The 23,657-nt window shown below is 51.1% G+C and overlaps 1 protein-coding gene and 1 long non-coding RNA gene across 2 annotated transcripts in view; one reads left to right on the top strand and one right to left on the bottom strand.

Moving 5' to 3' along the window:
- ACO2 (aconitase 2) overlaps positions 1–23,657 on the top strand; it is a 56,322-nt gene that overhangs the window by 28,050 nt on the left and 4,615 nt on the right. Inside the window, exons 2-12 of the mRNA XM_038550423.1 lie at positions 5,960–6,096; positions 10,582–10,840; positions 13,940–14,032; positions 17,313–17,471; positions 17,693–17,843; positions 19,053–19,157; positions 20,077–20,168; positions 21,182–21,287; positions 22,450–22,607; positions 22,813–22,886; positions 23,318–23,429. Coding sequence (XP_038406351.1) covers positions 5,960–6,096; positions 10,582–10,840; positions 13,940–14,032; positions 17,313–17,471; positions 17,693–17,843; positions 19,053–19,157; positions 20,077–20,168; positions 21,182–21,287; positions 22,450–22,607; positions 22,813–22,886; positions 23,318–23,429 — 1,446 coding nt within the window. The remainder of the gene's footprint in view (positions 1–5,959; positions 6,097–10,581; positions 10,841–13,939; positions 14,033–17,312; positions 17,472–17,692; positions 17,844–19,052; positions 19,158–20,076; positions 20,169–21,181; positions 21,288–22,449; positions 22,608–22,812; positions 22,887–23,317; positions 23,430–23,657) is intronic.
- On the bottom strand, positions 306–4,676 carry LOC111097641. The gene is made up of 3 exons (XR_005365550.1): positions 4,468–4,676; positions 4,234–4,341; positions 306–682 (listed from the first exon to the last, which is right to left on the bottom strand). It is a non-coding gene; the product is annotated as an uncharacterized LOC111097641 (long non-coding RNA).

Genomic DNA, 23,657 nt, shown 5'->3' with positions numbered 1-23,657 from the left:
GAATAAGTTGGGGAAAGCTGGAGGGCTTAGAAATTGTATGGCCACTGGAATACATGAGAAGATGGTCAAGAATGTGAAAGGCCCAGCCAAGCTAAATCTTCTGAAAAATGATCAACCAAAGAGCTTTTTTTTTTTTTTTTTTTTTTAAGATTTTATTTATTCATGAGAATACATAGAGATGAGAGAGAGAGAGGCAGAGACACAGGTAGAGGGAGAAGCAGGCTCCATGCAGGGAGCCCAACATGGGACTTGATCCCAGGTCTCCAGGATCACGCCCTGGGCTGAAGGCAGCACTAAACCACTGAGCCACCTGGGCTACCCCAAAAGAGCTTTTAAAACTGTGTGCAGTAAGTGAAAGAAGAGACCTGCTGCTTCTTCCAGCATCCAGAGGAAGAACACAGCTTCACATCTCACTCTGCATCTGTCTCCTCTATGAAGGAAAATAATACAGTGTAACATGTAGTGAATAGGCTCTGTGCCAAAACCCAGTGTAGGCTATTTTATTGAATAGTAACACAATGAAGTTTATCTCAATTTTCTCTATGGAGAAACTAAGGCTTGGGGAGGCTAAGTAACTTGTCCAGGGCCACAGCAGCTCAGTGGTGGTGCAGGGTTGGGCAGAGTACAGATCTTCAGTCCAGACAAACCATCATACTGTGCCACCTTCGGTGAGAAAGGGGGGCTGTGAGAGGTGAGAGAGTAGCAGAAGTCAGGGGAACTGATCCATCTCAGGAGACAGACCTGAACTTGTATCCCGGATTCCCTGCTCACCACTTACCAGTATGTGACTTAACGTCCCTGGTCTGCAGTTCCTGTATCTGTAAGACCAGAATGGCAGTGACCTGGCCCTGTTGTCACAGGAATTCAAAACTAGGCACAGAAAGTGCTTGACACTAGAGCAGGGGCTTAATAAGTAACGGCTGTTTTATTCTTATTTGGGAAGCAGAGATCACCCATAATGTAATCATCTTACATTGTGAGATTTGTTGGGTTCATGAATGAGTGCTACATAATGTCCTCGCCTTTGAAGTCCGTCTCTGGGGTAAGCCTACCAGTGTGGGGGAGCGCTCCAGAGTTTACACGTGACCTTTCGTGCATGTCAGCCCCTCACAGCACTGTTCTGAAGTGGGAATGAGGCTGAGATTTCACCTGTTCTAGGTGCGAAAAACTAAGGCCTTGAGGGATGAAGTGAATTGTGTAGGGTCTCGGCAAAGCTAGTATCTTCTACTTTTTGTTGGGATTAGTAGAGTAGTGAGAGTGAGTATTGATTTCTGCAGAGAGTTTGGTCAATCAGGTAGTCCTTAACAACAAGCAAGGCTCTTAGTGGCAATGCACTGAGGTGGCTATTGGGACACCTGGCTGGCTCAGTCCATAGAACATGTAACTTTTGATCTCAGGTCAAGAGTTCAAGCCCTATGTTGGGCATGGAGCCTACTTGAAAGAAGATACAGTTAGGGGGCTGTTGAAGTGGATAGAATACCTAGACCTTGGGAGTGTTGCTATATAGACCACTGTTGACCTGACCAAGTATCTGCCCTGGGGAGCCTGGCCTGGAATGGGTCACATTGGTGGTTAGACTTGGATAAATAGCCTAGGAATTGTGCTGTTTGTGGCTGACACACACTGGGAGGGCCAGTCTGTCAGAACATAGGGTGACTGACCAGGACTTCTATGGACTACAGGGGCAGGAGGCAGACAGAAACCAATGATGAAATTAAATCAAGATTAAAGTAGAGTTTTGTGCAAAAAACCGAGCCTACAAGTATAGCATGGCTTGAGAGTAGTCAATTGAGAAAGATGGCTATTCAGGCGTTAGAATATCTGGAAGGAATGGTGGGGATCCACAGTGAGGTGGGCTGTCATAGGCTGGTAGCAGCTTTAAAGGAAGTGAAGACCCTTTGTCCTCAGCACAGGGCATGGTCGGGCTATTGTGGAATTGGGAAAACTGCCATGTATGGGGACAGTTGAAAATAACTCTGGGCCACCTTTGGCCAAGAGGAGATTTTAGAGAAGATGACAGGGCACAGCTCACTTCAAGTAAGTGAGGGACCCCACCCTGGAGACTGAGTCATTGACGTGGGTAGCGTGTAGGATGATGTATTTTTAACAGACGCAGGAGTTTGTGATGCATCCAAGGTCTGGGAGTCGTTGTCCTGAGGAAGAGAGGCTGGGTCCCTGAGGGTGGACCCCAGCTGGAAAGCAGTCTATACAAGGAAGCTGAGTTTGGCCAAGCGTGCAGGAGAATATTCTGAAATTATGCGGGAGTGGGTTGTATGGTTGTGTGGGATTATGAACTCTTGGCATGGTAGGTGTGTGGGTGGTGCTCTGAACTTAAAAGCATAAAGTCACCTTTATAGAAGAAGGGCTCTAATGAACGTACGAGTTGTTCGGGCTTCCTAAATACGCTTTCCTTCCCTATTAGTGTATAAACCTGAGCCGTCCCATGTGGCAGTTTCATTTCAAGTTTATTAAAATTGAATAACAGTGAAAACTCCTCAGCTGCACTCACCACCCTCCAAGTTGCTCTGCAGCCACATGTGGCTAGTGGCCAGTGTATTGGTTGTACGGATCTAGAACACATCCATCATGGCAGGAAGTCCTGGCCAGTGCTGGCTGTTGTGCACAGATGTTTGGAAAGCAGGACACATGGTGATCAAGGGTTGAGCACGCAATGATTTTATTTGTTACTAACAGTGGAGTTCATCTCCATTTTGGAGGGAAGGCTTGGGGAGTTATGTAACATGCCCAGGGCAACAGCAGGTAAGTGGGTCAGTCAGGCTGGATTTGAGTCCCACTTGCTAGCTGTGGCCTTAGTCACTTGTTGCAAGCCTCGATTTCCTCACTTGGAAACTGGGCTAATTAAGATTAGAGACACTTCACTGGATGGCGGTGAGGATGTGATGATGTAATGCTCGCCAAGTGCTTAGCATAGTGCTGGCATCACTGGGCGTTAATAAATAATTTTCTCATATCCATAAGTTGTAGTCTATATGCGAACATATTATTTTGTCTTTTTCCCCCCAATGGGCATTGTTTCTTAAACTATATATCTATCTGGTTAAAGCTTTTTACTAATTTTTTATTTTAAGTAGGCTCCATGCCCAGCATTGGGCTTGAACTCACCACTCAGAGCTCAAGAGTTGCTTGCTTTACCAACTGAGCCAGCCAGGCACCCTGAACCTATTTTTTAGATATCAGTGTGTCCATGGATTGCATAAGTGTTCCCTTGCTGTAGGGAATTTGGGACTTTACCTTTTCTCTACACTATATGATTATGATTACAGTTAATTGTTTTGCCTCCTGGGCCAAACACTGGGTAGTGTTATATTTTTTTATAACTAATTATGTGAGGAGGAGGAGGGACAGTGGGAGAATCTCTTTTTATAAGATTTATTTTATTTGCGAGAGAGCACAAGAGTGGGAGGGGGAGGTGTGGGGGTGAGAGGAGCAGAGAGAGGGACAAACACTCCTCCCTGAACCTGGAGCTCTGGGGCAGGGCCCAGTCCCACGACCCTGAGATCATGACCGAGCTGAAATTGAGTCGGGTGCTTAACCGACTGAGCCACCCAGCCCCTTTATTTTTATTTCTAAGGAAACTTAAGCTTAGGATAATTAATTTACAAAAAGAAAGGTAGATCTGATCTGTATATGGACATTGGAAAGGCGTCTAAGGTGTGTTGATAAATGAGAAGAGCAAGTTGCAGAACAGCTTGTGTGGTTTCTCTTACGGGGGTAATAATAGAAACTGTGCCAGTACTTTATGTAACCTCTGCTAATCCCCACAACAGCTCTGAGGAAACAAGTGCTTAGGGTAAATTGACCAAGATGACTTGATAGTCAGTGGCCCTGTGCTTTCCCCAGCCGCCTGCTGTATACCTGCTGTATACCATGTCCTGCCTGTGCACAGGCTGTTGAAAGTCCTTTGATGCGCTATTGGTGGGTTCTTCACACCTACCCTGAGAGGCAGATAGTGAAGATTTCCCTGGGAAAGGGTAAGGGGTCTGCAGTCTGCACTGGGGAGGACCCTCCTGCTGTGGTGGTCAGGTGGATGATGGTTGGGGCCCCGTTTCCTAATGGGGTCGGTTCTCACTAATGAGTGACCCGAAAAGGTAATGGCAGCTGTGTACCTGTACTGGTTCAGATGCCGGGCTTGGCTAAGTTTGGATTTAAATGTTCCGGTGACATAGAGAAGGGGGCCTGGGATAGTGGCTTGAGCTTTGCCTCTTTCCTTACCTGTCAGGATGATTCTCTAGACCAGGACTGTCAGCTAGAAGGGAAGCAGCCATTCCTTCCCCTCTCATTTTTGGAGGTTCCTGAAATCTTCCCTGATCACAGTGTACCCTGTGAAAGTTGTCACAGTTTAAGATCAACTAACACAAACCCCATCGTGACAATCAATTACCTAGTACTGCAAAGCAAATTGCCCCCACATTTAAAGGCTTAAAACAATAAACATTTCTCTCTCACAGTTTCTGTGGACCAGGAATTTGGGAGCGGCTTGGCTGGATGGTTCTAGCGTGGGGTCACTCAAGAAATCGTAATCCAGGTGTTGATCAGAACTGTGGTTACCTGAAGGCTTGGCCTTGGGCTAGAGTACTCACATGCAAGGTGGTGCTCGTTATTGGCAAAAAGCCTCAGAGAGTCTATCTGAGTGGACCTCTCCCAGCACTGCCTTAATGTCTTAACACAGCGACTGTCTTTAACCTTTATGACTAGTCTTGGAGGTCACAAAGCCTCACTTATGTCCCATTCTAGTCATTAGAAGTTAAGTCCGTCTGCTGCACATTAAAGGGGGTCACCTTTAGAGACGCCTGGGTAGCTCAACAGTTGAGTGTCTGCCTTCAGCTCAGAGCGTGATCCCAGAGCCCTGGGATCAAGTCCTACATTGGGCTCCCTGTGGGGAGTCTGCTTCTTCCCTCTGCCTGTGCCTCTGCCTCTCTCTCTCTTTCTCTCTCTCTCTCACATGAATAGATAAATAAAATCTTTTTAGAAAGGTGTGTGTGTGGGGGGGAGATATCAGAGCTCATGCACAGGGTTTTCCTCATTTTTCCATTCATTCAGTAATTATTTATTAAGTCTGCTATGTCCCAGGAGTCCAGATACAGAAATGAGTAAGACAAAGAAGGCTTGATTCTTTTTTTTCTTTTTTTTTTTTTTTAATTTATTTATGATAGTCACACAAAGAGAGAGAGAGAGAGAGAGGCAGAGACATAGGCAGAGGAGAAGCAGGCACCATGCACCGGGAGCCCGACGTGGGATTCGATCCCGGGTCTCCAGGATCGCGCCCTGGGCCAAAGGCAGGCACCAAACCGCTGCGCCACCCAGGGATCCCAGAAGGCTTGATTCTAACCCTCAAGGAACATATTGCATAGATAGAATGACAGCTAGGATTTGGTTAGTGCTTTACAGCCTCGTGAGAACTATCCCATATGTTGATATTTAACCATCCTGATAATCCGGTGTGATCACTGTGGCCGGTGGTAGCCCACTGCCCATCTCCTCTGGGGCTGAGATGATGGAGGATTTTTCTAAGTTGATAGAACTTGACTTTGATTCCAGCAATTCTGACTGCAAATCCCTTGCACTTCCTCCTGCCACGGGGACCGTTCCTGTGGCTACTGGATCATCCCCTGCCTTAGAAGAGGACACAGAAGCTGCAGTCACCCGGGAGTTCTCGATACTTCCTCATTTTTTTTAAAAGATTTTATTTATTTATTCATGAGAGACACAGAGAGAAAGAGAGGCAGAGACACAGGCAAAGGGAGAAGCAGGCTTCATGCAGGGAGCCCGACATGGGACTCGATCCCGGGTGTCCAGGATCACACCTCAGGCTGCAGGCAGCGCTAAGCCGCTGCGCCACCGGGGCTGCCCTACTTCCTCATTTTTTTTCCACCACACTTCCAGGGGGGGACCACCCTAAATACTCTGTTGACAGTAGCTGTTGTCTTTCTTCTTGCAGAAAGCCCTGGGTGTGCGGCAGTACCATGTGGCCTCAGTTTTGTGCCAACGGGCCAAGGTGGCCATGAGCCACTTTGAGCCTCACGAATACATCCGCTATGACCTGCTAGAGAAGAACATTGACATTGTTCGCAAACGGTAAGGCTGAGGGGCGGGGGGCACTGTAGGGACTGCCACAGTGTGCTGCTTCTGCTTCCTGCCCTTTTCAGTCAGCACGGGAGGTGCTTGGTAAAGGAAGACTGTTGATGGCAGTAGGATCACGGCCTTTAGGGTACGAAGTTCCCTGCCGAGGAACGACATTGCAGATTGGTGATGGGCCTTGGCCTTCTCTGCTAAGAAAGAATCTCTTGTCAAGTAGCCTGGTGATTTGGGCAATAGGGAAGGTCTCAGACACTCTTTGGTGCTGTGACTTGGTCCTCCCAACAGCCCTTTCCAGCACTTTCCAGCACAGACTACTGGCCCTAAGCCAGCCCCCTGGGATCCACCAGGCCCAAAGGCTAGAGAACTGTCTGTATTTCCTCTTCAGTGTGTTGGCCTAGAGGAGAGCTCAGGCTTCAGACCCGGAAGAGAGCTCAGGTGGGATCTTGAGAATATCTTTTTTTTTCCGGGCCTCCCTTTCCTCGTTTGGTAAAATGGCAGCTGTTTTTGCATTTCTCTCGTGTGTGCCAGGTCCTAGGCTAGATGCTGGCACCAGAAGAATGGATACGATGCTACAGGAGGATGACGTGTGGGGGCTGGTAGCACATAGCAAGCAGCATTGCCCCCCGGCTTTTGAACAACTATAGAGAGGACTGGGTGCTTGCCCACCAGGTGACCGTGACCCTGGGAGTGAGAGAGAATAAACATGAGTATGCCCATTTGAAGCCGAGGCTCGGGTGGAGAAGCAGCTTGTCCAAGGCTACACAGTGGGCAAGTGGTGGGACCTTAGCTCCCTGCTCTTGTCCAATGCTCTAGTCACCACCCCACACTCCCTCTCCCCTGCCACTTGGTTTACTGGTATCCTCACTTGGGTTTTGAGGGGAGAGACTATCATAATCTGTATCTCCAGCAGCCTCCAGCCTGACATCGCCTAATTATAGTAAGAACTGAGTAATGTTCATCAAGGAGGGCTGTAAGAGTAGTAGCTGCCTGAGTGTCCAGTTTGTTCTAGGTACTTCACATGCATTTCTTTTCTTCTCAATAATCCCTAGAGGTTGTTATTATGTCTGCCTCCCTATTTTGCAGATAAGGAAATCGGGTGTCAGATTAGGGAAATACCCGGTCTGAGGTCATCTATCTATTGATTTTTTTTTTTTTTTTTTAATTTATGATAGAGAGAGAGAGAGAGAGGCAGAAAGAGAGGCAGAGAGAGAGGCAGAGACATAGGCAGAGACATAGGCAGAGAGAGAAGCAGGCTCCATGCACCGGGATCCCGATGTGGGATTCGATCCCGGGTCTCCAGGATCGCGCCCTGGGCCAAAGGCAGGCACTAAACCGCTGCGCCACCCAGGGATCCCTCATCTATCTGTTGAGTGGTTGGACCTAAACTCAAGCCAGGTCTGTCTGGTTCCATTGCTCCCCAGTGGTTGTTCTAGCATTCTTGTGGGTTTTGTCTAGGCTGCACATTAGAATCACCTTGGAAGCATTTATTCATCTATTTTTAAAATATTTAAGTTTTTTTTTTTTTTAATTTATTTTTAGAGAGAGAGAGTGAGGGGAGAAGCCAAGAGGGAAAAATCTCAAGCAGATTCTGCTCTGAGCTGGGAGCCTGACCTGTGATTGGATCTCAAGACCCCGAGATCATGACCTGAGCCGAAACCGAGGGTCAGATACCTTATGGACTGAGCCACTCAGGCGCCCCTAAAAGATTTTATTTTAAAGTAATCTCTCCACCCAGCATGGGGCTTGTGCTCACAACCCAGAGATCAAGAGTCACATGCTCCACCAATTGAGCCAGCCAGGTGCCCCACCTCGGAAACTTTTAAAACTACCAGCACCTGGGCCCCAATTCTGATTCAGTTGGTGTAGGCCTTACTCCTCAAAGTGTGGTCTGTGAGTCAGCAGCACCACCACCCTGGGAGCCTGTTAGAAGTGAGACTGTTCAAAACAAAGATTAGTGGATGAAAATGTAAGAACGTTTCAGAAGGCCAGGGGATAGAGGCGCCTGTGTGGCTCAGTGGGGAGACCGCTTCTCTCTCCCTCTGACCCTCCCCATCACTTGTTCTGTCTGTCTCTCAAATAAATAAAATCTTTCTTTTTTAAAAAAGATTTTATTTATTTATTCATGAGAGACACAGAGAGGCAGAGAGAGAGGCAGAGACTGGAGAAGCAGGCTCCATGCAGGGAGCTCAGTGCAGGACTCGATCCTGAACTCCGGGATCAACCACTGAGCCACCGAGGCGTCCCTCAAATAAATAAAATCTTAAAAAAATAAATAAATAAAAGCCAGTGGACTTCCAGAGGGACTCTTCCTCTACCCTGTGTTCGTGACAGAAGGGGCCCTTGTTCTGTTCTTGGGAAACTGAGTCTCTGTCACCCAGTAAAGTACAGGGACAGATGGACATGGGAGACCCATTTTGCTATCCCTAGTTGATCCTTAAGGAAATGTGGCAATGAACCCGGCCTTAGGCTTTTGTCATCGTCGGGCTTTTTTGTACAACTTCAGGCATTTGCTGTCAAGGTCTTTGGTTTTAAGGCCCATGTGCTATTTTTTGTCTCCCTTGGGGGCCAGAAAGAGGGGCTGTGCTCTGGGCAGTGAGTCACTGCCCATACGCCGGCGTTGGAGATGCTGCCACAAAAGGGGGCAGGCTGTACCTCAGGCCAGTGCTATTTTTATTTAAGGTTCTCATGACAGCAGAACTGTAGAGATTTTCAGAATTGCTGGTTGCTCTGCTGTTGCCCAGAGCCAGCTCTTTAGGCAACTCTTGCATTCGGGATTAGGTAACGGAGTGAGGACTGGAACCAGGCTATTGGAAGGAAGCTTCTCTGCTTTTCCAGCAGAGTCCTAGTGGTGACGGCACTAAGAATGAGAGTTGTAGGACACATCCCAGAGCCTGGGCCCTGTTCTGGTTTCCAGGTGTTAGAGGGACGGCAGTGGAAAGACATGGCCAGCTGAGCCACACTGCATGGCTGGCTCCTTGCGTCCTGGCTCTGCGTCTCACTATCTCACTAGCTTGTGACCCGGGGCAGGTTCCTTCAGCTCCCTATGCTTCAGTCTCCTCATCTGTGTCATGAGGATATGGTGACTCGCCTACAGTAGAGCTCTTAGAGCTGAGCTGAGCTAAAAGGACATGTTGTGAGCAGATGAATCTGTAGTGACAGAAGGCAGGGCACTGGTTGCTCCAGGGATGGGGGCAGGAGAGAGGGATGACAGAAGGGCACAGGAAAACTTTTGGGGCTGATGGATGCGTTCATTATCTTGATTGCAGTGGTAAGTTCACAGATGTATACATACATCAAGCCTGGCGGATTGTATACTTTAAATATGTGGTTTATGGCATGCCAATGACACCTCAGTAAAGCTGTTTAAAAACAAGTGCCATATAAGGGCCAGCTGTCTCTCATTACACTCCAAGTGCTGGACTTCAGAGATGGGGTGGGGAGCTCCCCGAGAAGAGCGAGCAGTGGCTTGTCTGGTTACACACTAGGTTTAGTAATAGGGTCAGGTCTAAACCCAGCACCTCTGACTCCTTAGTTTGATACTTTTTTTTCTTTCCTGGCTTGTTGGGTGTGAGTGAGCTGCACCCCTTCCCAGGAGGCCTCAGGTTGGGGAGGCAGAGTGTGAGGTCCAGCCAGGGCTGCTGTGGTGGCCATAGGGAGCCTCGAGGTGGGTAGTTGAGAGTTGACCTGTATCACCTGGGAGGTGGCTGGTGGGAGGCCACCTAAGGCCTGGTAGGGGCTGCACCTCCCCAGGAGCCGGGTTTAGACTGCCCCTTTGGCCGTGATGAGGAAGGAAAGGGTGGGACCTGCAGGGAGAGGGGTCAGAAAGAGGGGCTCAAGGAGATGACTGGGTTTCTATTCTTGGAGCTGATAGCCATGCCTATCTGAACAGGGTGAGAGCAAATGGGGCTAATGGGAAAGGCTTTAGCACAATAGTGTAAGCAGCAGAGGGTTGTGGGTGGCAGGTGGGGCATGCTGGGCAAGAGGCATGCTGGAGGGATCCTCTGCGTCTCACTGAGGCTGAGGGCACAGGGCAGGGGGCCGTGGACAGAGAGAATTCGAGGATCCAAAGCAAGACTCTCGCTGTGAGCTATTGAACTATTGAGCTATTACCACCACTCTGCTGAGCCTCCCTTCCCTCTTGCTTGTTTAAATAGCAAGGAGGATTAAATAGTGAGATGTATGTGTAATAGGTACCCCTCAGATAATAGCAATCAGCACGCTGGAAAAACAGATGGCCTTTATAAAAAAACAACCACCCCGCTCACCTCTTGTGGTGTTGTCACTTATTTTTCAGGTAATTTTAAAGCACCTAGTGAGTGCTGTGTGCTAGGAAGATTGTAGTGAGCAAGACTGATTTGTGCCCACCCTCATGGAATGCAGAGTCCCCTGTCCCTGCCCGCTGTCAGGGTTACGGTGGGACAGAGGGAGTGGCTGTGGGCAGGCAGGGGATTGTACAACCAGCACTTTTCCCTCTTCCCCCAGATTGAATCGGCCTCTGACTCTCTCAGAGAAGATTGTATATGGACACCTGGATGACCCAGCCAAACAGGATATCGAGCGGGGCAAGACGTACCTGCGGCTGCGGCCGGACCGCGTGGCCATGCAGGATGCCACGGCCCAGATGGCCATGCTGCAGTTCATCAGCAGTGGGCTGCCCAAGGTGGCTGTGCCATCCACCATCCACTGTGACCATCTGATCGAGGCCCAGCTCGGGGGTGAGAAAGACCTGCGCCGGGCCAAGGTGAGCTGAGGGTGGCATCGGGCGGCAGTGGAGGTGACATGGGATGAGAAGCAGGGTTCTTGAGCTAGGGTATCACCTCCTAGTTCTTATAGGCTCTTTGGTTTAGTCTTGTTTTGAACATTGTTGTTCTTTCCTAACTCAGAAAATACCATTTGCTTATGGTGAAGATGTTAGAAAATACAGAGAAAGCCTAAAAAAAACCCAAAAAACCAAAAACAAACAAACAAACAACCCCTACCCATCATCCTTAATCTTACCACATGAAAGGCAGTTTTTATGGTCATTTTTCTGTTCTGTTAGAAGAAATGGTACAGATGTCTGGTTCTGATATATATTGGCGGCTGCTCTGGAAGGGGTAGCTTAGATTTCCCCTTCTGCCAGCATCACATGTGCACACACTCATGCTCTTGGCCAAGCCCCGAGGACCCGGCTGGGGAGGTGGCCAAGGCCCTGAGCAGGAGGTCCCACAGTGGCATAGGGACGTGATTAGGGCCAGCGCCCTGTCTTGAGTGCTCTCTCTTACTGATTGGCCTCCTCTGGGGCCTTTCTTTTGGGGGTTTGCTTAATGAGCTAGAAGGGCCTGTATGCCACAATGAGTCGTTCTTTCCCTTGAATTCCTCCCAGCCTGCCTTATGAAATAAAATTACTGCTTCTTCCCCCAGGCTCTGCTTGTGGTACCTTTGTGTGTGCCTGCTCTTGACCACAGCAGATCCCTGCCAGCTCTGGACCTCCACCCTTTCCATCCCCTGCAGTGGAAGTGGGCACCCCTGTCAGGGGGCCGTTGGCAGGAGCTGAATGCTGGCAGGGCTGCAATTGAAAGTGCTCCAGCTCCCAGGGTCAGCAGAGCTCGCAGAGCCTCTCAGACCCATGGGAAACACAGCTTTCCCACTCGAGCCCTCTCTTCCCACCCTGGCCTAGCACTCTCTGTCCTGGTTGCCAGTAGCTCTTTTTCTATTCAGCTGAAAGAGCCCCAGCCTGCTGGCCAGAGGTTTCCATGTTAGCAGCAGTGGAAGTGGTCATGTTACAGGGGCTCCTGTGGTGCTGGGAGCTGGGCATGGCCAGGAGCAGGGTCCTCTCCACCCCTGGGAATGACTGCCTGCTGTGGGGCCACCGCTTTCAGGGTCTGGCTCTCCCTTTACTTTATGGATTCAGAATCTACTTCTGGAGATGAGATTCACAGAATCATAAGATTTCAGTGTTGTTGAACACTAATTACATGCTAGACACTGTGCTAGATGCTGGGGATTCAGTGTGAACAAGGCAGGGGGGCCCTGCCTTCATGCATCTCAGAACCTAGTAAGGAGACAGACACTAAACCATCCCACAAACAGACAATTGCCAGTTCGTATATATCTTATGAAAGGAAGACGTAGGACTCTGTGAATATAAGAATATAAGAAAGAAGCCTAATTTAGGCTCTGGGGAGAAGGGACAGATTCTTGATGAGACCTGTAAGCTGAAACTGGGACAGATAAGCTGATATTAACTAGAGGAAGAATATTCTAGACAGAACAGTGTATATAAAGACCCCAAGGCAGGAAGCAATTTGATGCATTTGTGGAGTTGAAAGGGGGCCTGTGGCAGGGAGGGTGGGATGAGGGGGGCAAGGACAGGCACAGGCAGGCCCTGAGGGCCATGGGCACCATCCTAGGAGTCCTGAAGGGTTCAAGCAGAGGAGGGTTATGGTCAGATTTACATATATTTGTAGAGTCCCTGTGGTTGGGAACCAGAGAGGCAGAGTGACCTGTCCAGAGTCACACAGCCAGAGAAGGCTCTAGGCTGAGTTCAGGCCAAGACTGGCACTCTGTTCTGTCCCCCTCCACCACCACCACCACTTGTACAGACATGAGAACACACACCCAGACACACAACCACTGCCTCCTGCCCTTGGTGCCAATGTTATAAGTGACTGATTTGAATGAAAAGGCAGTCTTATTAATTATTAATTGGAGAGAGACTGCTCTGGGGGCCCAAGTTTTTTATGTACTATTTTTTTGCCTGGGGGAACCATGTGGGCTTCAGAAGGACCCATGGTTGGTCTGGAATTTAAATGAAGGAGACAGCGTGGTCTTGAGGGTGTTTTATTGAGGGCCCAGGAAGCTGACAGTGAGTCCCTCTGCCTTGGAGTGTGGATCTCCTGTGCCCAGAGGCCAGCAGGTCTCACTGCCTGCTTCTTCCTTTGGGACCCTGTGCTGTCTGCCCTGGTCCCATTCCTTTTGTCTCTGGAGTCAGGGAAATCTGCATTTTAGAGCATGGTCCATTTGACAATCTTTCATTTGAGGCCCATCAAACGTTTTACCAAGCGTTGAGCACCTCGAGCGTCCAGCCACTGGTGTTCTGAGCTGTCCTCTTCATTATAAGGGAAGTAGCTATTTTATATTAGAATGTAGCTCTCGAGTTATATGGCTGCAAGGCCTGGTTTCAAACCCTGGGATTTAATTCTGGGATCTCCAGCAAGTTATTTCACCTTTGAGCCTCTGTTTTTGCATCTGCAAAATGGCCTTGATGACAATGCCTTTCCTCTTTCGTGGGATGGGTTGTGAGGATGCTTAGTGCAGTGAGCATTCAATAAATGTCAGCCCGGGTGACTGACATTGCCTCACTTGAGGCATCCGAAACTTGGGCGGAAAGATAGCACCCTGCATGAGCTACAGTCGGACTGGAGCGCCCACTTGGTGTCACTGCTTCCCTTTGACCCCTTCCCCCAACACCATGCCCCAGTCAAGACGGTCCTGTGGTGGTGTGCCCTTTGCTGCTGGCCTTGGCTGAGGACTTGAGTGCCAGAGATGATGTAGCCGAGTTCCTTCTACAAATAAGGAAACTGATCAGGGTAGGGAAGGGACTTGTTCCAGACCCATTCCCTGGCCAGGTGTCCCAGAACTGAGGCTCTGTCTCTGCTCCTTTGCCTTTCTCCCTAGGCCAGCCAGCTGAGACTGGGCCAATGTCCAAGCCCTTTTAGAATTATTTATAGAAGGCCTCCAGGAGAGTACCTGTCTTCACAGCCCCAGCATTTTCAGAGTCCTAGGGGTGGGCTGAGCAAGGGTCATCCCAGATGCAAACTGTATTACTAATGCTCTGGTTATTGATTTATCTCGATAGGACATAAACCAGGAAGTGTATAATTTCCTGGCAACTGCAGGTGCCAAGTATGGTGTGGGCTTCTGGAGGCCCGGCTCTGGAATCATTCACCAGGTAAAGCAGGGTTTGGCTTGCCTTTCTGGGGGAAGGGCCCTTAGGGAACCAGAGAGCATCTCCTGGCCTGCAGGAGCAGAAGGCCAGAGGCTCAGGAGCGTGGAGGGGGGTTGTATTATTTTTTGTCTTTTTTCCACGAGTGTTCATATTACATGGATAGCTAACAGTTGATGGACAGACACGTTCTGTGTGCCGGACACTCGACAGATAATAACTTACTCTTGTTCACCACATCTCTGTGAGGTAGGTGGTTTTATCACAAAGAAGTTAATGCACTTGCCTGTGGACAACTGGCTGACAGTGGAGGCAGGATCTGCAGCCAGGAGTCTGGCTCCAGAGCCAATGCTCTGCACCGTGTGCTGCTGGCGTGCCTCCCATCATACCAGGGAACTTTCCCTCGGAGCGGAGTGCCCCTCGGGGTCTTCTTGGCCCCTTCTGGCCCTTATTCTGTAGGATGGAGGGACCTTAGGTCATACTTTCTCCCGGGGCTTCCAAAGGCTGGATTTTCTTTTGATGGGCAATTTTGTCTCTGTACGTACATGTGTTTCTAGGGAGACAGGTGCTTAGTTTTCATCCAAGGTGGCTGATTTGTGGAGTGTGCACTGGTTCGTGTGTCCATTTGCCATCCGCCCTGTGTAAGACCTGCCTCTTTGCACCTTTACAAGGTGACCCTCCTCCCCATCTCCATCCCGGGCCTCCTTCAAGACAAGCTGAGTCAGGCTGTAATCTGACCCTGCATGGACTCCAGCACTGCCCCGCTCCGAAACCAGAGCCCACGGATCACTGCTCTGCCCTTTCAAGCTGTTGCCCTTGCCAGGAAGGGACTGCCTGAGAACGGCAGGGCACATCCATCAGCAGGGTGTAGAAAGCCTCTCAGCAGCAGGGCTAGGCAGTCAGGTAGATCCAACTTTGGACTTTGATCGTGAAGGGCACCCCAATCCCAATGTCCCCCTTTCTACCCCATTACAAGCCCTTTGGAAACTCCTGGACCACAGTTTAGGGCTATGAGTGATGGCAGCTCACAGCTGCCCCTGGCCACCAGCTAAGTGTACATACAGCCTGATATATTTTGTTCCTTATTTTATTTATTATTTTAAGATTTTTGCTATTTTTTAATTTTTAATTTTAGTATTAAAAGGTCTTATTTAAAAAAAAAAAAGGTCTTATTTATTTATCTTAGAGACAGAGAAGCATGGGGTGGGGGTGAGGGGGCGGAAGAAGAGTCTCAATCAGACTTCACACAGTGTGGAGCCCAATGCGGGGCTCGATCCCAGGATCCTGAGATCATGACCTGAGCTGAAGACAGACACATAGCTGACTGAGCCATCCAGGCACCCCTATTTTTTCCTTTAAGAAGAAAATTCTCATGAAGCATGTGATCTCACAGCTTTGATTTTCTTTCCTCCTTGATGTCAGACCGTCAGCAGCTTTCACCCACCACGTCCAAACCAAACCTTAACCCCTTTCGCTCAGGCCTGACATATCCTTCCTCCTCCACACTTCTGCCCTTTGATTACCTCCGTAAAGCCCCCCGGCCCTCCCTCTTGCCCGTATTAGAGCCCTCGTGTGTGATCCTCTGGGGACCCCTTCACATTATGACCCCAGTATGTGCCAGTGCTTCAGCAGACCATGTGCACTGAGGACAGAGACCACACTTGGTTTGTTCCTCTCTAGCTCTGGGCCTGGGACCAGGAAGGTACAGAATAAGTCGTCCCTGTACATGTGTTGTGTGAACTTCTCCTCCCCTCCCCGTCCACACCCAGCTGACCCGCGGAGGTCACTGCCATAGCCAGCGTCACTGTGACACTTGCGGTCCTCGGGTCTGCACTAACCCTTCCTTTTGGACATGAACCATATTCGTGGTCCCCACTGTGTAGACCACACTGAATTCTGTGTGTTTGGTCTTCATGGATCAGACTTCAGAACCGTGAGGAGCTTACATTAACTAGCTTTACATTTTTGTTTGTGGCTGGGGCAAGGAGGCCAGAGAAATGAGACAGTTGAGCAGTGTCCCGTCTTAACCGTTGTCTGTCCAGGATTTCCTCTCTGGTAGCCTTTTCTCCCAGCCTCCTTCCCCAGCTTCCTCCTGGGGAAGGAACCAGCCCTCCTAACTGCCCACACTCCTGAAGGGCAAGACCCCTTGCACCTTGCTGCATCTGCTGGGAGACGTGTAGCCCAGGACTGGGGCCTGGGGTTTCTGTAACATTCCATGGAGCCTGCCCACCATTTAGTCAGGCCCCCACCATCATGGAGCCTTTCACGTCTCTGACCTTCTTTGCCCTTCCCAACATCTGAGCGTGTGCTACAAAATAAATAGAAATATTGCCTCTCCCAGACACTTTTATAGCATAATACACATGATCTCCTTGAATTTTCACTGTGAGCAGCACTGGCTACTTCTGTCAATGAAGAAGCAGGCCTGGAAGGTGAAGTGGCTTGCTGGAGGTCCCCACCTGCTAGCAGGCAGTAGGGCTGGGGCTCAGACCCAGGGCCTCTTGGCCAGGGCTTTTCTGGTAACATCCTGCAGCCTCAGGCACCTGAAGGAGGGGCAGGGCTGCACTGAGGTAGCTGTACCTCCGGAATCAAGTGTTTTGGGGAAATGCTCACTTCCAGCGCCTTCCCAAGCTGGGAAGGAGGCCCACGATGAAGGAGCCACCATGAAACAGGAAAGGGGAGGAGGAGGCAAGGTACCATCCATGTGAGTAAGTCCCTTCAGTTCTCAGAGCCACTTCCAGGCCTCTGGGCTTGGGGAAGCATTGTCTGCACTTCCTTTCAGGTCAGCAACAGAAGAGCTCATGGCCTGTGCTCCTGTCGGGTCCCCAGTGCTTCCTTATGGACCCTGGAGCCAGGTCCTGAAGGAACCATCCCCCTTGAGAACCCCAGTTAGGCATGTCCCATGCCCTAGGCAGTTGGCCACATGGGGTGGGGAGCATCGTCAGGAGCACCTGTTGGCAGCCACACTTGTCACAGGACATGTTCCTGTATCCCTGCTTGTCTGGTTCTCACCATGACTCAGTCAAGGTGGTGCGGGTGGTTCTTAGTACCCGCCGCACACAGACACTGGGACCCTGGAGGCACCTGCAAGCCCACCTCAGACAGTCTGGGACTGTTGGGGCTGGTCAGAAGCCCGGGCTCCATCTCCTCCTGCCACACTTTCGAGGCCCTGGCCTGGAGGGGTGCCTGGGAATGGTCCAGGGAGCAGTTTTGCTGACCCCCTTTGGTCCCTATCTCCATTCTCTGACAAAGGCTTTTAGGCTGAAGATCTTGGGTTCTTTTTCAGATCATTCTGGAAAACTATGCATACCCTGGGGTTCTTTTGATTGGCACTGATTCCCACACCCCCAATGGTGGTGGCCTCGGGGGCATCTGCATTGGAGTCGGAGGTGCTGATGCAGTGGACGTCATGGCCGGGATTCCCTGGGAGCTGAAGTGCCCCAAGGTGAAGAAGTAGGGAAGGGCTCTTTCAGGGGTGGCTGCAGAGAGGTGGTCGGTGGGGAGGCATAGGAGCCTGTGAGACCCCGAGGGATGAGGGAATATTTCAGACTCAGGTCTCTCTGAGAGACAGGCAGGGATGGGAATCCCAGCATCCAGACCCTTTGGCCTCCTGGCTGGGGCATGGCCCGTGGCACCTATAATTGCTGTCTTATTCCACCTGTTCAGGTGATTGGTGTGAAGCTGACGGGCTCACTCTCCGGCTGGACGTCCCCCAAAGACGTGATCCTAAAGGTGGCGGGCATCCTCACAGTGAAAGGTGGCACAGGTGCCATCGTGGAGTACCACGGGCCTGGTGTTGACTCCATCTCCTGCACTGGTGAGGAGGGCGGCCGTGTGACATGGGGCCAGTAGTTAAGCCATGGAAGCAGTGAATGGCCTTCCCCTGAGAATCCATCCAGTGGGGACCTAGAGGGAGGGGGGAGATTATCTAGTCTCATTCAACAGAGGAAGAGATGGTGGCCTCCTCTGGGAGGGCAGGTACCTTCTCTGTGGCCATGCAGAGTTAGAGGCTGTGCCAACTTCAGCTGCCCTACCTAGCACTGGGCTCCCTTGGGTGATCCAGAAAGGGAATCCCAGAGAGGACAGAGGTGGTGGTGGGAATGGGGAGTCAAGAGCCAGGGCTTCATTCACAAAGCAGTCCCATTTCCACATCTTCCTGGAACCTCACTCATCTCCCCTTGAATTAGACTTACTACCTAGTAGGCTCCAAGACCAAGTAGGAGCCAGTCCCTTCTACTCATCACTCCGGGTGACCTGGCTTCAGTGCCTCGCCCTCAGGAGTGCAGGGAGACTTGGAACAAGCCTTAGACTTCCACAGGTGGCTGCCTCAGCTCCACAGCAGCCCCACAGGGCTCCTGTTCAGCTGGCCCTCGTACCCCTCCAGAGATGGGGGCTCAGTCTTACGGGCAGCCCTTACTGCCATTTGGAAATTGATAACAATCCTAGTCCCATGTCTCAGCAACCCTATGAGACTAGTATATCCCAGTACAATCAGGATGTCTGTAAGCCTCACACTTCTGTGTGGGGTTCTGTGGTCCAGACAGTGGACGTCCTTCCAGTTTACTGCTGGAAAACCTGAGACCCAGAAACATTTCCCCATAGCACCGTGGTGTGGCTGAAAGGAGGGCAGGCCTGGACACCAGGCGGGTGGACTTAGACCTGAAAGGCAGCACCTGCATTTGCTTTATGGCATGGACCTTGGACCTCTGAGCCAGTTCACTCACCTGCAGATGGCCACAGTAACAGCTGGACAGCCTGGCCAGGCCAGCCTTCAGTATGTGGTGACCATCTGGTCTGCCGGGCAGGACAGCTAGGCCAGGACTGAACCTGGCTGGGAGGGGCTGAACCTTGTGTTCTCCTGTCAACTGGCCCTGGGACGAGTTTGCCGGCTGCCACTAGATGGCCATGTGACAGAGGGAAGGAATGACACCAGCTCCCTGGGGTGAAGATGTATAGGCATCCAGGGTGGGGGTGGGGGGATAGAACCCATGCCCAGCTGCTCCACCCGCCTTACGTTTCTCTACAGGCATGGCGACAATCTGCAACATGGGCGCGGAAATCGGGGCCACCACTTCCGTGTTCCCCTACAACCACAGGATGAAGAAGTACCTGAGCAAGACTGGCCGGGAGGGTGAGCCGGCAGGGCCAGGGTTGGAGAGCAGAACAGTCGTGTTGCATGGAGACCCTGGAGCTAAAGCTTTCCCTTCAGGGCAGGGGTCTTTAATCTTGTGTTTCCAGACTGGCTTCCGAGGCCCTGAGAAGCCCCCAAAGGGGTATGGGAGGTTGTGTGTGCATTCTTGTTTCTGAGTAGGGTGTCTGTGGCTGCAACAGCTTCTCGAAGGGCCTGGCTGACATTTAAGCTTGAGATACCCCTGCCTCGGGATTGGAATTTAGTTCCGCCCGAAAGGATAGCAAGCCCAGGGTGCCCCCTACAGGAAGCTCTGGAAATGACACGGTTCATGATTCCTGCCCAGTAGAAGGAAAACATTTGGAACCAGAACCACTTTCCCAGCCTCCCCCACAATTTCCCTGAGATTCTAGCTTGGCTTCTTTGAAGCTCTTTGAGGAAGAAATAGGGCATGTGGGAGGGATCGTTGGAGCCTCCGAACGGAAGTGAACAAAGGTCGTTGGTGGAACCAGAAGCCAGGGTCAAGGCGGGAGGTTGTCTGGTTGCTTCCGAGCGCTGCCTACCTGGCAGTCCGGTCCTTCTCTTGCGTTATCAAGTACCTTCTTCAAAATTCAGTGCTTTTCATCTCCAGGAAGCCTTCCCTTTGAACCTCACTTGTTGCTTCTATGACCACATGTTCCTGTGTCTCTCTTGTATCATATTGTTAATTCCAGCTCATCATAGCTCCTTCATTAGATTGTGTGCTCCTTGAGGGCAGGGACTGTCCTGTGCTGTTTTTATTGTTGCTTTGTTTGCTCAGTGCCCATGGCCCAGTTTAACAGGTGCCAGGGAACTGGCTTAAATGGATGGGTAGGTGGGTCATTTGGTCTTGCGACCAGTTTCTCTCCCCCATACTTTAATCTCCCTCCCTCATTGGTTTCAGAAATTGCCAAACTAGCTGATGAATATAAGGATCACTTGGTACCTGACCCTGGCTGCCATTATGACCAACTGATTGAAATTAACCTCAATGAGGTAAGGGGAGGCAGTGGGGTCCTGGGAATTTCTGTGGTGCAGCGCTGAGGCCCCATCTGGGATCTCCTATTGGGCCCTGCCTGCACACCCAGCAGGGTATGTGGGCCTTTGGTTCCCCAGTGCCCCTGCAAACTGCTGCCCAAATCAGACTGCAGCCAGATGGGGGAGGCAGCAGGAGAGGCGGCTGGTGATTCAGAAACTGGCTCCGTTTGCCTCCACTTCAGCCTTAGCAGAAGCCAAGATTTTGCCCTGGAATTTGCTTTGTTGTCACAGTTCAGAGGTCAAGGCCCAGGGTTCCCAGGCCTGGGTAGGGTTTGGCACCCTGAGACCTACAGAGCAGAGTGAGCATCTGGAAGGCCAGAGGAAAGACAGGCTGGCTGGAGGACTGGAAGCAGCCGAGTAGACAATTGAAGGTTTAGGCCCAGAAGCCAGTCTTCATGAGTTCAAATCCTAATTCCCGACCCTGCCACTTGAGCCTATGACCTTGAACAAGTTATTCAACCTTTGTGGCCTCACTTTCTCGTGTGTAAAATCTCAGGCGGCCGTGGGACTTGAATGCGTAGTAATAATTGGGCACATGTATCGAGAGCTGTGTGCAAGCGCTTTGCTAAATGTTTTGCATTTAGTGGTAAGTGTCATGACAGAGAAAGCACCTGGCTTTAAGTCCGTTTTTCTCATGAGATTACAGAGCATCTCAGTGTAGGAGACAGTAGATTTGTGACACTGACATCCTTCATTCATTCTGTGCCTTTGCCATCTCCTACCCCGTGACCTTGAGTGACCTTGAGCAAGGCACGCCATCTCCATCATCTGCACGATGGAGAGAATACGAGCCTCGCAGGGACCCAGAGCTGGCGCACATACAGAACCCAGTGCTCAGGTGTTTCCTGGGTTTGAGCTAGAAGTCTGCCTCCTGGGTCCTGGACCTGGGTGAGTAGGAGCCAGGCAGCGTCTGAAGTAGTCTCAGGTTTCCACACTCGACGATTTGTTCTCTCCCCTTTCTATTTCTTCAGCTGAAGCCTCACATTAACGGGCCCTTCACCCCTGACCTGGCTCACCCTGTGGCAGAAGTAGGCACTGTGGCAGAGAAGGAAGGATGGCCTCTGGACATCCGAGTGGGTGAGTACCTTCCACCCTGTCAATTTAACAGGCCACAGGGCCAGGGGGCCTGCCTGCCTGCGCTCAGCTCACTCTGGGGCATTTTCTGAAATTGTTTATATCTTCTATATGGGTTTTTAAAAAAATTACCTTTTCTTGGTAAAAAGAAAAAAAAATACGTGCTTATCGTAGAGAGTATTCACAAACAAATGAATTTTAAGAACTCCTAATCTGAACCCTCAACCAGAAGCCAGCTCTAGGAGCTGCCGCAGGTGTACTCTTCCTGCGTGTCTGTGCATACAGACGTGTGTATATTTTTGTTTTACAAACATTTCATCATCCCAGCGCCGCTCCCTGATTTCCGTTTACATGCTTTACATGTACAGACACACTGGCATGTCGATATGACCTGATTGGCACCTGCTCTTGTCACAGTACAGTGTGACTAGAACATGGACCATGAAGCCAGGTGGCTTCTGAATCTGGCTCTGGTACCGCATAGCTGGGTGACCCTGAGCAAGTTAATTCACCTACCTGTGCCATGGTTCCTTGTCTGGAAGATGAGGGTGAGGTCGTATTTACCTGTAACTGTTGGGAAGGGTGGCGAGTTAACACGTGCAAAGAATTTTCTGCTGAGTGTCTGGCATAAAACAAGTGCCATGTAATGTGTTCACTCTTAGCAGTTAAAGTAAATTTAAAAAAATATTGGTGGTTTAATTTGAAGTAAATGGCTGAACTGATGAGTGAGACTGTCTTGTTCTATAAACAATATGATGTCATCCAGTCGACTTTTTCAATAACTGTCATAGGCTTTTAAAAAAGAATTCTTTGTTCCCCCCAATTATAAAGCAATCAAAACTGAGAATACTCAGAAGTATGAAAGAAGGGACTTACTATGTCCTCACGGCCCTGATCCAGCCATGGTGACTGTTAGTGTTCTAGAGGGAGCCCTCTGACTCCATGTCCGTGTCGTTTCACTGGCCACACCGTCTTCCCTTGAATGGCTGGGCCACGGAACAGCCTGTCCTGTATTGTTAGACGGTTGGATCACTTCCAGCAGGTCTCCGCTAAGAACAGCCCCAGGCCTGGCACAGCTGGTGAACTCTTGACCAGGTCTGGATAGTTGAGGTCGGGTGGAGACCTCTGCTCCTGACCCCTGGCCCCACCACCCACAATGCACCAGGTCTGATCGGCAGCTGCACCAACTCCAGCTACGAGGACATGGGGCGCTCGGCAGCCGTGGCCAAGCAGGCGCTGGCTCATGGACTGAAGTGCAAGTCCCAATTCACCATCACACCGGGCTCTGAGCAGATCCGGGCCACCATCGAGCGGGATGGCTACGTGAGTTCCCACACGCCCTGCCCCCAGTTCCCCCTCCCGACTGCTGAGCAGCGTGGCTTCCGGCAGGACAAGCCACAGCCTTGTCAGCCGGGTACCCCACAGCAGCCTCAGGGATCCAGGACAGCTCATCACCACTCAGGCTCCTGACCGACCCTGTCCTGTCAGACGCCAGCCTGCCGCTGACCTGCCCGTCTTCTCTCCGCAGGCACAGGTCCTAAGGGAAGTGGGTGGTGTCGTCCTGGCCAATGCCTGTGGCCCCTGCATTGGCCAGTGGGACAGGTGAGAGGCACACCTTTGATAGGTACAGAGCCCCAGACATTGAGGGGAAGCGTTCGTGGGGTGGAGGGAAGAGACTTGGCCCACCCAGGCCTCTAGCCTCAGGGGTTGCCGCCCACTAGACTTCTCTAGGAAGGCCTGGAAGAGGAAGAGCCCCGCAGCCTGAGCGCCCACCTGGCTGAGTCACATGCAGCCAGGGGCTCTAATGAGCCCCCTAAACGGAGGCAGTGGCCCCGAGTCAGGAAACTCGGGCCCTGGTCTCGGCTCTACCTTCCTTACGTGTGGTCCAGGCAAAGCTCTGGGACCTCCCGGGCTCCCTCCTGCGTGAGGCCTGGGAGGCGGCAGCCACTTCAGGCTCTTTCCAATCCCCCCCACCAGGAAGGGCCTGGTGACAAGGACAGACATGCTTAACCCTGTCTCCTCTGACCTGGCAGAAAGGACACCAAGAAGGGGGAGAAGAACACAATCGTCACCTCCTACAACAGGAACTTCACAGGCCGCAATGATGCGAACCCTGAGACCCACGCCTTCGTTACATCCCCAGAGGTGAGACTACCCAGCCCGGCGGTGGCCTGGGGCTGCCTCTGGGGCCCTGCCCCTGGCTGGTCAGGGTGCTGCGAGGGGGAACAGAGGCTGGGGCAGGGCGTCTGACCCCACAGGGCTGCTGAGGGAGTGTTGGCATCGCAGAGCAAGGGATCGTCGGGGTGCAAACAGAGAGCCACAGGCCTCAAGTGTCCCCTCCTCGGTGCTCCCTGCCTGGCCCCTCCCGGCCCA

This window comes from Canis lupus, chromosome 10, assembly GCF_011100685.1.
Source record: "Canis lupus familiaris isolate Mischka breed German Shepherd chromosome 10, alternate assembly UU_Cfam_GSD_1.0, whole genome shotgun sequence".
Classification (NCBI taxonomy): Eukaryota; Metazoa; Chordata; class Mammalia; order Carnivora; family Canidae; genus Canis; species Canis lupus.
Note: the sequence above shows the minus strand (reverse complement) of the source record. Positions and strands in the feature narration are given on the sequence as shown.